The 14,711-nt window shown below is 46.1% G+C and overlaps 1 protein-coding gene and 1 pseudogene across 2 annotated transcripts in view; one reads left to right on the top strand and one right to left on the bottom strand.

Moving 5' to 3' along the window:
• Positions 1–2,285: 2,285 nt before the first annotated feature.
• LOC114639581 lies at positions 2,286–5,051 on the top strand (annotated as a pseudogene).
• Positions 5,052–5,558: 507 nt separating this feature from the next.
• Septin12 (septin 12) overlaps positions 5,559–14,711 on the bottom strand; it is a 17,679-nt gene continuing 8,526 nt past the window's right edge. Inside the window, exons 3-10 of one of the 2 annotated variants that reach the window (XM_028788388.1) lie at positions 12,974–13,099; positions 12,824–12,905; positions 10,591–10,728; positions 10,335–10,452; positions 10,151–10,246; positions 6,766–6,862; positions 6,001–6,052; positions 5,559–5,912 (exon numbers count right to left, since the gene is read on the bottom strand). In XM_028788388.1, coding sequence (XP_028644221.1) covers positions 5,708–5,912; positions 6,001–6,052; positions 6,766–6,862; positions 10,151–10,246; positions 10,335–10,452; positions 10,591–10,728; positions 12,824–12,905; positions 12,974–13,099 — 914 coding nt within the window. In that variant the 3' untranslated portion in view covers positions 5,559–5,707. The remainder of the gene's footprint in view (positions 5,913–6,000; positions 6,053–6,765; positions 6,863–10,150; positions 10,247–10,334; positions 10,453–10,590; positions 10,729–12,823; positions 12,906–12,973; positions 13,100–14,711) is intronic. The other variant, XM_028788389.1, reaches the window with a different exon arrangement.

Genomic DNA, 14,711 nt, shown 5'->3' with positions numbered 1-14,711 from the left:
GTGGCTTTTGTAGCTGTAGGGATAATACTATTGCTAACTATGGCCACTGGGTACCCCCTGACTCCCTGTAGATGTAGAATGTCATCTCAGGTTCTTGGGTTCTAGGAGTAGCCCTACTGTGTGGGATCTGTGTGCTTCAGCACGTTTCTGTCTCTGTCTTTTTGCATTCAGTGCTACAGATCAAACTCATGGCTTTGTGCACGTTAGACAAGTGCTCCGCCATGAGCTGCAGGCAGAGGTCTGAAGCACATCTGTTTTGTTCGTGTTTGCTTCGTGTGCGTGCGTGCGTGCATGTGTGTGTGTGGAGGTCAGATGTACATGTCAGTTGTCTTCCTTAGTCACTTTCCACCTTGTTTTTTAAGACAGGGTCTCACTGAACCTGGAGCTCACTGATTGGGCTAGAGTGGCTGCCAGTGAGCCCCATGGATCTAGCTGTCCCTGAACCACTGTCCCAATGCTGGGGTGGCAGATGTTTTTACATGGGTGCTGGGAATCCAACCTCAAATCCTCATACTTGTTCAACAAATACCTGACCTACTGAGCCCCCTGCCCCTTGCAGCCCATCTATTTCTTAGAGTTCCAGAGAGTTCTGTGAGAGTGTAGGCTCTGCCCCTCGACTCCACACTCTGTCCACGTCTACAGACTATGGCAGGCGTGCTCTAGGGCTCACTTTGTGCAGCCCTGGAGACTGAGGTCAAGGAGGAAAAAGTGTCCGGTCTCCTGGGGATTTCCCACCAACTGCACTGGTGGGTCAGATGGGGGGGGGTGTCAAAGGTCAGCCCACTAGTGATGTTTGGGCAGGGCAGCAGTAAGTTTTCCTGATTTACCCTGGGCCAGGAGTGAGAGCTCTCAGCAGCAGAGAGAGTCTGACTGGTAGCTGGGCTCCAGTCTGAGGATCTGGAGGGCTGGGGCACGGGGGGTGTGGGGGTGTGTGGGGGGGAAGGTGCAGGATGACGGGGCAACTCTTCTTCCTACCTTGGATCTCTAGCCTTTTACTGTTCAAAGAGAAGCAGGTGTAGAGACATGGGCCTGAAATCTCAGCAACAGGGAGACTGCCAGGAGAACCAGTTATTCAAATATAGTAAATGCTGGGCATGGTGGCACATACTCAGGAGGAAGAAGTAGGTGTATCTCTGTGAGTTCCAGGCAAGTCTGGTCTAAAAAGGAAGTTCCAGGGTAGTCAGGGCTACACAGAGAAACACTGTCATGAAAAAAAAAAAAGATATGATATATAATTATATATATAATTTAAAAAATATACTTAAATATTTTAATTAAGTGTAATTAAATTAATAAAGTTTAATTTTAATTAAAAATTAAATATACAAAATTTAAATACTTTTTTTCAGTTTTTCGAGACAGGGTTTTGTGGGTCAAAACTCGCGTGCGGGGGGGGGGGGTGTTTGCGGGCTGGGGGCGTGGGTCGCTGGCCGGCGCGGGCCATCCCGGGAAGCGCTGTTCAGTCGCATGGGGCGGATCAATGTAGTCTCTCGAACTGGGGTTACAGCGGAGAGAGAGAGCCCCACAGACGGCTGGGCCAGAGAAAGCGGGGCCCAGCGTGGGGGGGAGGGGGTCATCCTAGTGTACCGCGCTGCGACTGAGTCCCGGGGGCGCCCCCCCCCCCCACGGTACACAGATGGCTGCTGCAGTGGGGAGGTGCTCCGCAGACGGCTACAACAGGAGTGCAGAGAGAGAGCGGGTCCCGCGGGCTGGTGAAACAGGGGCACGCGGGTTTTGACTTACACAAAGAGTCCAGAATTGCAGGAGACACGTGGAGTTGAAGGCATTTATTGACAAGGCGGTGAGTTTGAATGGTGATGTGCTCTCCCAAAAAATGTCAGAAGGGGCTTTCTTATATTGGAACCGGGAGAGGGGCGGGGCTCTTAGGTAATATGTAAATCTTGAGGCAGAGACCTGTTAGTCTCGTGCCTTATATGACCTAGCATGGAGGTTGTATGTTAGGTCTCTGGGTTCTGGGGTGTGGCCGAACATCCCAGGATTTCCACAGACCCACAGGGTTTCCCTGTGTAGTCCTGGCTGTCCTGGAACTCACTCTGTAGACCAGGCTGGCCTCGAACTCAGAAAATACATGTTTAAAATATATGTGGAAGGACATATGTCTTATCCTCTTAGCAGCAATAAATAAATATATAAAAAATGTAGGGTGCACCGGCCGGAGCTTGGCTGTATGAAGGCAGGAAGCTCGAGCTGGTCGGCTGTAGGCGTCTGAACCTGCGGTGGGCTGCTCGTGGTATCGTCAGTGTGCCGGGTTAGTATTGCTGAAGATGAGATCATCTGCAGCACCAAGTCAGGTGCAGGGAAATTCCTTTAAAAAAACAAGATTCGCCGGGCGGTGGTGGCGCACACCTTTAATCCCAGCACTCGGGAGGCAGAGGCAGGCAGATTTCTGAGTTCGAGGCCAGCCTGATCTACAGCGTGAGTTCCAGGACAGCCAGGGCTACACAGAGAAACCCTGTCTCAAAAAAAAAAAAAAAAAAAAAAACCAAACCAAACCAAACCAAACCAAACCAAACAAACAAACAAACAAACAAGATTCATACCTCCAGGAAGAAGTAATACACGTGTGAGTAAGGAAGTTACAAAGATGAGTCCAGATACAAAACTTTCAGGGTGCTGAGCAGTGACAGAATGATGCAGATGTATGCAGTTCAAACCCTTGCCCCACTGAGGGAAGCCCTAGGGAAGTGGCTGACGGGACTAGAGTAGATCCACTTCCTCCAGTTCATTCGGCCTCTAAAGAAATAAGAGTCCAAGGCACAAGAAGAGGAAACTAGCAGCTTGCATAAATATTTCAGTGTTGTTTGGTGTAAAGCTTCCAAAAAAAACCCACAAACAAATGGGAAGGTGATGCTATTCTCACTGTAAAAGGAAGGTCCTTCACGTTGAAAGATTTGGAAGGAAGAGATATTGGATAGGCATTAGATACAAATTCAAAAAGCTTGAAAATGTAGAAGAGGGCCAAACACTGATGACTGGTGGGAAAGACATAGAAAGCCTGGGTACAGTCTCTTCTGACAACTTCAACAGTGGCAAGTGTTTTCAGTATGGAAGTGGAAGTCCTGCTGTCCCAAGTGCTCAGGCTGCCAGTAAGTGCTTTTCTAACCCTTTCAAAAGCGTGTGTCCGTCAAGCCAAGCAAAGGGACATAGATGAACAACTGGCAAAACTGAAAACCGCGCCATGACTTGAACACACTAAATGCCCTGGGTATGCCGCGACCAGACAAGTCACCAGTGCGTGTTTAATAGGACTGCTCTCCTGCTCTGGATGTGGTGATGGACCCTCGCCTTGTACGTCACCTCCACCTCAGAAAGACGGAATCATCTTCCTCTGTGAGTATGTGATGAGAACGAGACCAATTGGCCAATGTGGTGCCCTTCTTGCTGATGAAATGGGTTTGGGAAAACCACTGCAGTGTATTTCGCTCATCTGGACCCTACAGTGTCAGGGACCCTATGGGAGCAAGCCAGTAATAAAGAAGACACTTATTGTTACCCTAGAAGCTTGGTGAATAATTGGAGAAAAGAATTTCAAAAATGGCTGGGAAGTGAAAGGATCAAGATATTCACTTTTGATTAGGACCATAAAGTCGAGGAATTTAGCCAGGCGGTGGTGGCACACGCCTTTAATCCCAGCACTTGGGAGGCAGAGGCAGGCGGATTTCTGAGTTCGAGGCCAGCCTGGTCTACAGAGTGAGTTCCAGGATAGCCAGGGCTACACAGAGAAACCATGTCTCAAAAAACAAAAACAAACAAAAAAGGAATATTAGGGTCTCTGTCATCTTATAAGAAAATATATGAAGAACCCATCATTATGTCAAGAAAGCCTTCTTCTGAGGAAGAAAGAGAGTTAGGGGAGAGAAGAGCAACTGAGCTCACGCACCTCACTGGACGTTTTATCCTTAGAAGAACTCAAGAAGTCATCAATAAATATCTCCCCCCTAAGATAGAGAATGTCGTCTTTTGCCGACCAGGAGCATTGCAGATTGAACTTTACCGAAAGCTCCCGAGTTCTCGGTCTGTCAGGTTCTGTCTGCAAGGACTACTGGAAAATAGCGCTCACCTCCTCTGCATAGGAGCCCCAAAGAAGCAGTGCAGTCACCCTTGCCTCTTGTTCAGCTCTGTGAAGGGTAAAGAATTTAGCTTAAGTTGTGATGAAAATGAAGAAAGGAATCTATGCCAAGGCTTTCTGTGTTTCCTGCTGGCTGCAACTCTCTGCAGTTCTCTGAGAACGAGTCAGGAACACTGCAGCTGCTAGGCGAGCTCCTGGCAGTGACCCATGAACCTTGTCCCACTGAAAAAGTGATTTTGGTATCCAACTACAGACCAACCTTGAATATTTTAGAAGAACTATGCAAGTCTCATGGATATGCTTGTGCAAGACTTGATGGTCAAACACCAGTCTCTCAAAGGCAGCAAATTGTTGATAGTTTCAATAGTAAATGCTCTACTGATTTTGTTTTTCTATTAAGTTCAAAAGCTGGTGGTGTGGGACTTAATCTTATTGGAGGATCTCTATGATATCGATTGGAACCTAGCTACTGACATCCAGGCTATGTCTAGAGTATGGAGAGATGGTCAGAAACACCCTGTACATATTTACAGACTCCTGACTACAGGGACAATAGAGGAAAAGATCTAGTCAAGGCAGGTCAGTAAGCAAGGCCTTTCTGGGGCAGTTGTAGACCTAACCAGATCTTCTGAGCATATCCAGTTTTCAGTGGAAGAGCTTGAAAACTTATTCACATTACATGAAAATTCACAGTGTGTTACCCATGACCTGCTTGACTGTGAGTGCACAGGGAGAGAAGATCACACCGACGATTCGTTGGAAGGCCCCCGCTGCCTCTAGACAGTGTCAGTTCAGCTCTCAGAAGTCTAACCCCTCGGGACCTCTGTCCATGTCACAGCTGAAGCAGTGGAAACATTTTTCTGGAGACCATTTAAATCTTCCAGACCCATTTCTTGAAAGAATAAGGGAAAATGTGTTGTTCTTTTCCCAGAATATAACCAACCAAGCTCCTGCCATCTGATGAAGGACTACTTCCTAACATTCCTTTGCTCCCCTTAAAAATATAGGAATTAAATGTTATTTTGAAAATGAATGAAATTATTTAAATTATGATAGTGAACTTTGTTTCCCAATATGCCTATTTAGATACAATAAAAGCTGAGTTGTTTGCAAAAAATGTATATATATTTATCATATTCTAAGATAAGTACTGTTCTATTGAACTACTTCCTCAGCCCAAGAATACACACACACACACACACACACACACACACACACACACACAGTACAATAGACTCTGTAGTACAGCCCAGGATGGCCTCAGATTGGCTATGCAGTTGAGAAAAACCTTGAATTTCTTACCCACCTGTTCTTTCCTCCTGAGTGCTTAGATTACAGATGTGTATTCTATACCTGGCCTCATGTGGTGATGGAGATCAAACTCAGGGCTTTGGGCATGTTAGGCAAAACATTCTACCAACTGAGCCAAATCCCCAGCCCCAAGAACCATATTCTTCTATCAGACTGGTTCAGCAGACTCGTTTACAAACCCTTTAGTTGTCAAAGCACAGCTTTTTGTACAAAGCAACTCCAGGTTCACATAGACACTCTAGGATGTGTGTTGGGGGCTGGCTGCTGAGGAGGGGAGGAGCCCAGCAGGCTTTGGGCCACGGTCCCTCAGCACTCATCGTCCTTAGAATCCTTGTTCGCTCGCTTTCGGACCTTTCCTGGTCCAGGGGCCATCAGCTGTCCAGGGGAGGCTGGAGCCAGGTTCACCCAGCCTGGCCCCCGGGGCAGCAAGTGGCTCTCATTGAGTCTGATGACCCGGTAGTTCTCGTAGTGTACATTGTGGGTGATGTCCTTCAGGTCTTGGAGATGGGAGCTGAGTTAGGGGAGGCAAGTCAGTCTGGGCCACAGTGGTCCCAGGCCCCCTTCACAACCACCCGATTGCAGGGGACCCCACACCTCACCGGATGAGCAGATCTCTCAGGAGAAGAAACTCGCAGTGCGCCATGTTTTCCACTGCAAGACATGGACCTAGCACAGCTCTGTACTCTCAGAGTACACAGCTGCTACATGTTATGGTACCTTCTGGGGCCAGCTATTGCCATGGGTCTCCTGTCTTTCCCCACTTCCTCTTTATTGGTTCATTCATTCATTCATTCATTCATTGACACACTCATTCATTCATTCATTCATTCATTCATTATTGTATCCCTGGGGCTTGGTTCCTACAACTAGTTGCTAAACTAGTGAATTTATCCTTCATTACAGATAACACTAGGACCATTACACCAAAGACAAAATTCATGACTCTTTTTCTTTTTTTGAGCCCAGGTCTCATGAAGCCGAGGTTGGCCTCAAACTTGATCAGTAGCCGAGGATGACCTTGGACTTCTGATTCTCCTACCTCCACCTCTCCTATGCTAGGATTATGGATGTGCTACCATGCTTGGCTCCATACGTTTTTAATAATGGAAATAATATGGTAATAGTAAATCAGGGAGCTGGCTGAAGTGGTCCAGGTCTGTAAACTCGGCACTTGAGAGGCTGAGGCAGAAGGAAATCCTATTTCCAGGCACTTTGTGGGCCTATATTAAATTTTGGCAAGTCATGGTTGCCTTCCAGGTTTGGGCAAATGCCGGAGGAGCCATGTGAAGGATACCATGGATGTAGGGTTTGCCCTAATTTCCAATCTCCTACTCATTGCGTGCCTGCTATTGTCCCATACTTACCTTCAATGATGCCCCATTTGGTCTTCCGGCCCAGGACACATCTCCCATTCACTATGTGCTCTCGGTCAGCCCCGACTACAGCAAAAGGGATCTGCTCCTAAAAGAGAGAAAAAATGAGAATTTGAGGCAGGAGATGGGCACATAAAACTAGGAAGTCTCAGGGCTGGAGAGATGGCTCAGTGGTCAAGAGTACTGTCTGATCTTCCAGAGGATCTGAGTTCAATTCTCAGCACCTACACAGCAGCGTACAACTGACCGAAATTCCAGTCTCAGGGGATCCAACAGCCTTACACGGAAATACATGAAGGCAAAACACTGATACACATAAAATAAAAATAGATAGATCATATTAAAAGAACCCTAGGAAGCCCAAAACACCAGCTGGAGTTCATAGTACCCTCACTTCCTCTATGAAACAGATGCATAAACGGTGCTGACGTGGGCTGTTCAGCTGATGGTGAAGTGCCCACAGAGTTAAGTGTTGGCAGTGTAGCCCACGCAAATGGAGCTAGCAACTCTCACATGGGTAGCACAGTTTTGGAGCCAGGTTGTGGTGGTGCATGAATTGCATTGGGCACAGCATTGGGGAGGCAGAGGCAGGCAGATCTCCGTGAGTTTGAGTCCAGCCTGATCTACATTGTGAGTTCAAGGACAGCCAGGGTTATGAAGATAGATCATGGCTCAAAAACAAACTAACCACATAACAACAAGAAACGCCCATAAGTAGGAGTTTACTTTAAAAATTAATTACATATATTCATTTGTGTGTATGTGTGGACGCATGTATGTGTGGGGGTACCTGCAAGCCATGAAACATTGTCACAGGATGATTTGGGAGAGCTGGTTATCTCCTGAGGACGGAGCTCAGGTCGTCTAGCTTGGCAAACACATTTATCCACTGAGCCATCTCAGCAGCTTTGTCATAAACCTAAAAAATATAGATCTTTTAAATGTATTACTTTATTTTTTTGTTTGTTTTTTTTTCATCAAAAAATGTATTACTTTAATTACAAACATTTTGCTTGAGACAGGGTTTTGCTGGGACCCTGGTTGTTCTTTAACTTGCTATATAGATTAGGCTGGACTTGAGCCTACAGAGATCTTCCTACCTCTACCTCCCAAGAACTGGAATTAAAGGTGTCTGCCACCATGACTGGCTTTGGTTTTTTTTTTTTAATTACATTTATGTATTTATTTTTTATTTTTTATATTTATTTATTTTATGTATATGAGTACACTGTAGCTGTCTTCAGATACACACTAGAAGAGTGCATCGGATCCCACTACAGATGGTTGTGAGCCACTGTGTGTTGCTGGGAATTGAACTCAGGACCTCTGTCAGAGCAGTCAGTGCTCTCATCCGCTGAGCCATCTCTCCAGCCCTAGGTATTTATTTTTCAAGATTTAAAAACAGGGGTCGGAGAAATGGCTCAGTGGTTTAAGAGCACGAGTTGCTTTTGCAGAGGCCCCAGATTCCATTTCCAGTACACATATAAATCCCAGGCACACACATAAATCCCAGGAACTCCAGCTTCAGGAAGCTGACTTCGCTCACTTCTTTGGGCACAAACACAGACACACAGGCAAGCACATAAGTACATAATAAATAAAAAATAAAGATTCAAAAATACTATTTTAAATTATGTATATGTGTGAGTATGTGTATGTGAGTCACGTGACAGGTGTTGAATTCCCCTGAGCTGAGGAGATACTGAGCTGCTTAACTTGAGTTCTGGGAACAGAACTTGGGTTTCTGGAAGAGCATCCATCCAGTCTCCTGACCTTTGAGACATTTCTCCAGCCATCTGTCTGTCTGTCTGGAATTGGTTCTTTTCTTCCACTATGTGGGTTCCAGGAATAGAATTAAAATCACCCATCTTGACAGAATTAACCATTGAGTCTTCTTACCACCCTTTATTCTTTGGATTTTAAAAATTCGTTTTCTGCCGGGCATGGTGGTGCAGCCTTTAATCTCAACACTCAGAAGCAGGCAGATTCAAAGCAGATGAGTTTGAGGCCAGCCTGATCTACAGAGCAAGTTCCAGGATAGCCAGGGCTACACAGAGAAACTCTGTCTCAAAACAAACAAACAAACAAACAAACAAACTGAAGCAAAAAACCAAAAACAAAATTTTGTTTTCTGAGACGGGATCTCATGTATCCAAGATTGGCCTTGAACTCATATAGCCAAGGATGGGTTTGAATTTCTGATCCTCCTACTTCCACCTCCCAAGTACTGGGGTCAAAGGGTTACAGGTATGCACCACCACGGCCTTCATCATTAAAAAAATATATGATTTTATTATTATTGTTTAGAATGCTAGAGATCAAAATCACGGTTTCATGTATAGCAGGCACGTGTTGTGCCTCTGTGCCACTTCCCGAGGACCTGGGATGTTTCTTTTCTGTGGTGATGGGGACAAAGCCCAGGGCTTCCAGACACTCCAAGCTGTTTCGTTAGCATAGGAGGAAGCCCATTTGTTTTCTCTTCTCTGCGGCTGCTCTCAGGCCACAACTACAGGGTTGAGTAATTGCACAGAGACTGTCTAGCCCACAGAGTCTAAAATACTACTGTCTGGCCATCCACACAGAAGTTTGCCAGGTCCTATGCTTGTTTACTTACTTGTGGTGGAAACAGAGATTCAAACTTGTCAGCTCCACAGTCCTTGGTCTGGTTTTTTGAGATAAGGAATCACTATATAGCCCAACCTAATATAACATGTAACACAGGCTGGCCTTGCATTCACAATCCTCCTGCCTCAGCCTCCTGGGTGCTGGGATTACAGACCTATGCTACCACACCTGGAACTAAGAGTTAAATTTTTGTTTTGTTTTCTTCCAAGACAGAATTTCTCTGTGTAACCCTGGCTATCCTGGAACTTGCTCTGTAGACCAGGCTGGCCTCCAAAACTCAGAAATCCACTTGTTTCTACCTCCTGAGTGCTGGGATTAAAGATGTGCTGTCTGGCACATTTGTATTTTTTACTCATTTACTTTTGTGTGAGCCTGTGTTTGTATGTGTGTATGCATGAACATGTCAGAGGTATATGTATTGCACCATGTCTGGCTTCCCTTGTATATTTTACATTTTGGTTGTCTTTTATTGTTGAGTAGTAAGAGTTCTTTATATGTAAGAACGTATATAAGGATGCATGTAAGAATGGCTCTCCAGGTAGAGCCATGCTGGCAAACATTTTTTTTCTATGGGTTGTCTGATAAGAGCCATTTGTTGCTCATCTTGAATTTGTGGACAGATGAGGAAACTTTACATTTACACATACATTTCCTGGGATTGCAGAGAGGGATCAGTTTTCAGATGAGAAGGATGAGTGAAAATGTCAAAGGCCATAGGTGTTGCTGGCCTTCGGCCCTTCCTACATCTTACCCGGATCTTACTGTTGAGGAGCCTGTCGTTTACGTCCTCGTCGAAACACTTCTGTGGGTACACATCGATGCAGTGAGTTTTCAGGTTTTGCTGGATCTGGGGAGCCAAATATAGATGACCTCAGTCCACCAACCATTCTGGTCCCTGCCCACTGACCCGGCTCCACCTTGAGCACCCAGATCACCCTGCTCCTGAAGGCATCACGTTCTTCAATGGTCAGGCTGTCAGCCCTGGCGATCACAGGGACCACGTTCACAGTCTGGCACAGACGCCGCAGGAACTCAATGTCCAAGGGCCGTAGACTATAAGATGGTAACAGTGGGGCTTGGGTGGATGAGTGATGGACGAAGGCCAGCCCAAAGCTGCTATCAAGGATCCTTCTCATCACACCTACCCCATCCAAGTGGCCCTCCCCGAAGCCAGTGAGTGGGTCACCTCACCAGTGGCCAGTGGGTGGCACAAAGTACACACAGCAGTGCACACGGGTGTCGGGGATGTGGCGCTGGCGGGTGATGAGAAGCTCCTCCTGTAGATACTGCTCATACTGTTGGTTGATGTAGCTCAGGATAGGGTCCCAGCTGGGGCAGAGATGTCTCGTCAGTGCCACCCGCAAGACCCACATCTCCTGGCCTCTGGGTGGTCTAGCTACATGAGCAGAGACACACAGAGACCTCTGTCTCTCTTAACGGAGGTCAAAGATTTCCTATTCATAAACCGAGCACATTAATGGCATTTATTGGCTCAGCCTGGTGTAATAGGCCAGCTCTTCAAGAAACTGAGGCAGGAGGATTATAAGTTCAAAGCCAGCCTGGATAATTTAGGAAAACTGAGTCTCAGAATAAAAAGCAAAACCTGGAGCTGGGATATATCATTCTATGTTTGCTAACACATACCACACCCTCTGTTCACTCTCCAGAATTAACACATGCATGTACTAACATACATGTCATACCATGTGTATATAAAATTTGCTTGCTTATTAAATGACAATTGGTCACCAGCATGGTTCAGGACACCACTATTTCTCACCTGGTGACTTGGTGGCTGCAAGAGTCATTGTGTAGTGTGTGTGTGTGTGTGTGTGTGTGTACATCTGTGTGGAGGTCAGAGGTCAATCTTGGCTCTTTTCCTTAGTTGTTCTCCATGAGCTCTCTGTGTAGCTCTGCCTGACTTGGAACTCTCTATGTAAACGAGGCTGTCCTTGAGTTCAGAGAGACTCACCTGCCTTTGTCTCCTGAGAAAGTGATGGGATTAAAGGCAGGTGCCAGCTGGGCATACGTTTTAATTCCAGTACTTAGGAGGCAGAGGCAGGTGGATCTCTGTGAGTTTGAGGCTAGCCTGGTCTACACAGTAAGTTCTAAGACACCCAGAGCTACTATGAGCCAGAACTCACTATGTATAATGAGACCAAGTCTCAAAGAGAGCAAAAGCAGCCGAGTGGTGGTGGTTGATGCCTTTAATCCCAGCACTTGGGAGGCAGAGGCAGGCGAATTTCTGAGTTCGAGGCCAGCCTGGTCTACAGAGTGAGTTCCAGGAGGACAGCCAGGGCTACACAGAGAAACCCTGACTCAAAAAACCAAAAACCAAAAAACAAAAACAAAACAAACAAAAACAAAACAAAAAAAAGCTAATGTCAACAGGCAGCTTTCGTGGAAATTTATAAGCCTGAGTGGTCATGGACCTTGTAAATAGGTAGCCTTGGCAGACAATACCAGCTTAGATGGGGACAAGCGAGTCATAGGCAGAGTCATGGTGACTTGTCCCCTGAACCTTCACCCAGCCGATACCCGGTTCTGAAGATATCTGTATTCCCCCTGAGCACCCACACTCCAGTGTCATTCCCTTCTCCATGTCCTGCCTTTCTGTGTTTATACCCCTGTGTGAATTAATTATGATTTGAGAAAAAATTAAAAAAAATAAGTTATTCCTTAAAAAAAAAAAAAAAAAAAAAGGAGAGCAAAAGGCAGGTACTACCTCACCTGACTTTACCTTGTATTTTGAGCTAGACCGATTAGCCAGCTAAGTCCTAGGACCCTCCTGTCTGTCTCCCCAGTAGTAGGACCTCAGGAATGCATGGCCATCCCTGGCTTCTCTTCCCACCCACCACCCACCACCACATGGGCTCATGGGTTTTTAATCTGGGGACTAAGCTCAGATCCTCAGCTTTTCAAGACAAGCACTGAAGGAACCATCTCTCCAGTCACCCAAGAGTCTCTCAACTCCTCTCTGGGTCCTTCCTGCTCCGGACTCTTGTCAGCTCAAGAACTCCAACAGATCTGCTCACTACCTGCCAACTATGCTCTTGAAAATCAAGCCCAGGGCTCACACATGCTGTGGAGACATTCTAACGCTGAACTGTAACTCAAAGCTATACGTATGCTCAGCCCATTCCTCACTTTTTCTTCTGAGATAACAGTCTTGTGGCTCTGGCTGGCCTTGAACTCATGACCCTTCTGCTTCAGTTGGCAGAGTCCAGGGATTACAGAAGTAAGGATTTCTGGTGCTTTTACTGAGCACCAATCTGTACTAGACAGCGGCCTGAGACCTGAGCGTAGTCAACACGCTTCAATTTTAGAGAATGAGAGTAGTCACTCGTTGTATACAGAAGGAAACAGAGCAGGATGGTTTCTCACAGACCTTGCAGGGACAGGGGCTGCCCACCCCAGGACCCACCACTTGTCATTGTTGATCTGGTCTCCAAAGCCAGGGGTATCTGTCACTGTCAGCTTCAGCTTCAGCCCCTTCTCCTCGATAACTGTAGAGGGAGAGACATGGAAGACCATGGCCCTGGCTGGGCCCCTGGGGGGAGGCAGGGTCACTCACCATGGGTCACAGAATGCAGCTCCAATGTCTGTGGCATGGGTACATCCAGGTTGGGTACAGTTGACTGCCATACTTTGGACTTGAACAGTGTGTTCACCATGGTGGACTTGCCTAGCCCACTCTGCCCTAAGATGCAGAACACAGTGGCCAAGGTCTGTTTGTTAAGATATGTATCTCAAACTATTTGTATATGTGTGAGTGTGTGTGAGAGTATACATGTGTCAGTGTGCGCGTGCGTACGTGTGTGTGCATGTATGTGTGTGCATGCATGTGAGTGTGTGTGTGTGTGCACGCGTGTGCACACGCACCTCTGTGGGATGGTTTGAAGGAGAATGGCCTCCACAGGCTCATATGTGAATACCTGGTTTCCAGTTAAAAGCATTAGGAGGTGTGGCCTTACTGATGAGGTAAGTCACTGTGTGTGGCCTTGAGGTTTAAGAAGCCCAAGTTCAGGCAGTTAATTCCTTCAGAGCAGATGTGAGCCTCAGCCTCTGCTCCAATGCCCTCCAACGCATGCTTGCCTGCTGCCATGGCTTCCTGCTGTGAGGGTCAGAAACTGACCCTCTTAAACACTAAACAAACTCTAAGTAAATGATGGTTTCGTAAGTTGTCTGTAGCCAGGGATCATGGCATACACCTTTAATCCCAGCACTTAGAAGGCAGTGGCAGGCGGATTGCTGTGGGTTTGAGGCTAGCCTGGTCTACATAGTAAGTAAGTTCCAGGAGAGCCGGAACTATACATAGTGAAATCCTGTCTCGAAAACAAACAAGCTGTAGTGGGTTGGCCTGATGCTGCTTGTATTTGAACGCTCGGGACAGTCCCCCATTCCACTTCAAGGAAGATACTGAACATCAATTACCTCCATATGGAGTAGCTTCAGCTGTGGCAGGCTAGCCACTGGGGGAAAATGCCCTAACTTTATTGCAAACAAAATGCTGTCCGAAAAGAACAAATGGATGCAGGATAGCTGATTGCAAACTCTCTCAAGACAGGGTAAGCTAATCCTTCATAATTCCTGCTTCATTTAAGGTCTGTCAGATGTTCTGGGCCAGAAGGCTGAAGACAGATTCTCCAATGTCACAAGGAATATTGGGGACTGTCCAGCAATATAAGCTATCTCTGTTATTTCTTGATTTTTGGAGGCTGCAACCCTACACTTCACACATGCTCAATATTTATCTCAAATCTCTGACGGGGTTGAAAATTAGATATAATCTCACAATTAAACTTGTTTAGTGTAAAAGGTGGTGTTCTAGATTTTTAAAAAACTGTTTTTAGGATGGTAATACTAAATTGAAAGATGATTTAGGCACAAAATTTTAAACTCATTAAAATAGGATAGATGGTAAAGTACCTCATCTAAATTACAAAATAAAAACAGACTGGACTTTTAAATGTAATTCATACTTAATAATTTTCACAACTGTTTGTTACTATAAGAAAAAGAGCTTTTTTAATTGAACAAAAGCGGGGAATGTAGTGGGTTGGCCTGATGCTGCTTGTATTCTAATGCTAATATGGGTTCCTCAAGACCTGGTTGCCCCAGAGGAGAGAGAGTCTGCACTTACTCAAGTCACACTATGTGATCTGCCCCCAAGTTATTTCTGACTGGTAACTAAAGACACTGACAGCCAATGGCTGGGCAGAAGGACATAGGCCAGGTTTAGGATTCCTGGGCTTGGGGTTGAAGGAGAACCAGAAAGGGGGGGGGGAGAGAGAGAGAGAGAGAGAGAGAGA

The sequence above is a fragment of the Grammomys surdaster genome, unplaced genomic scaffold (assembly GCF_004785775.1).
Source record: "Grammomys surdaster isolate TR1022 unplaced genomic scaffold, NIH_TR_1.0 125745, whole genome shotgun sequence".
In the NCBI taxonomy this organism is placed as follows: domain Eukaryota; kingdom Metazoa; phylum Chordata; class Mammalia; order Rodentia; family Muridae; genus Grammomys; species Grammomys surdaster.
The sequence above is the reverse complement of the archived record's forward strand: the minus strand, read 5'-3'. Positions and strand labels throughout refer to the sequence as shown.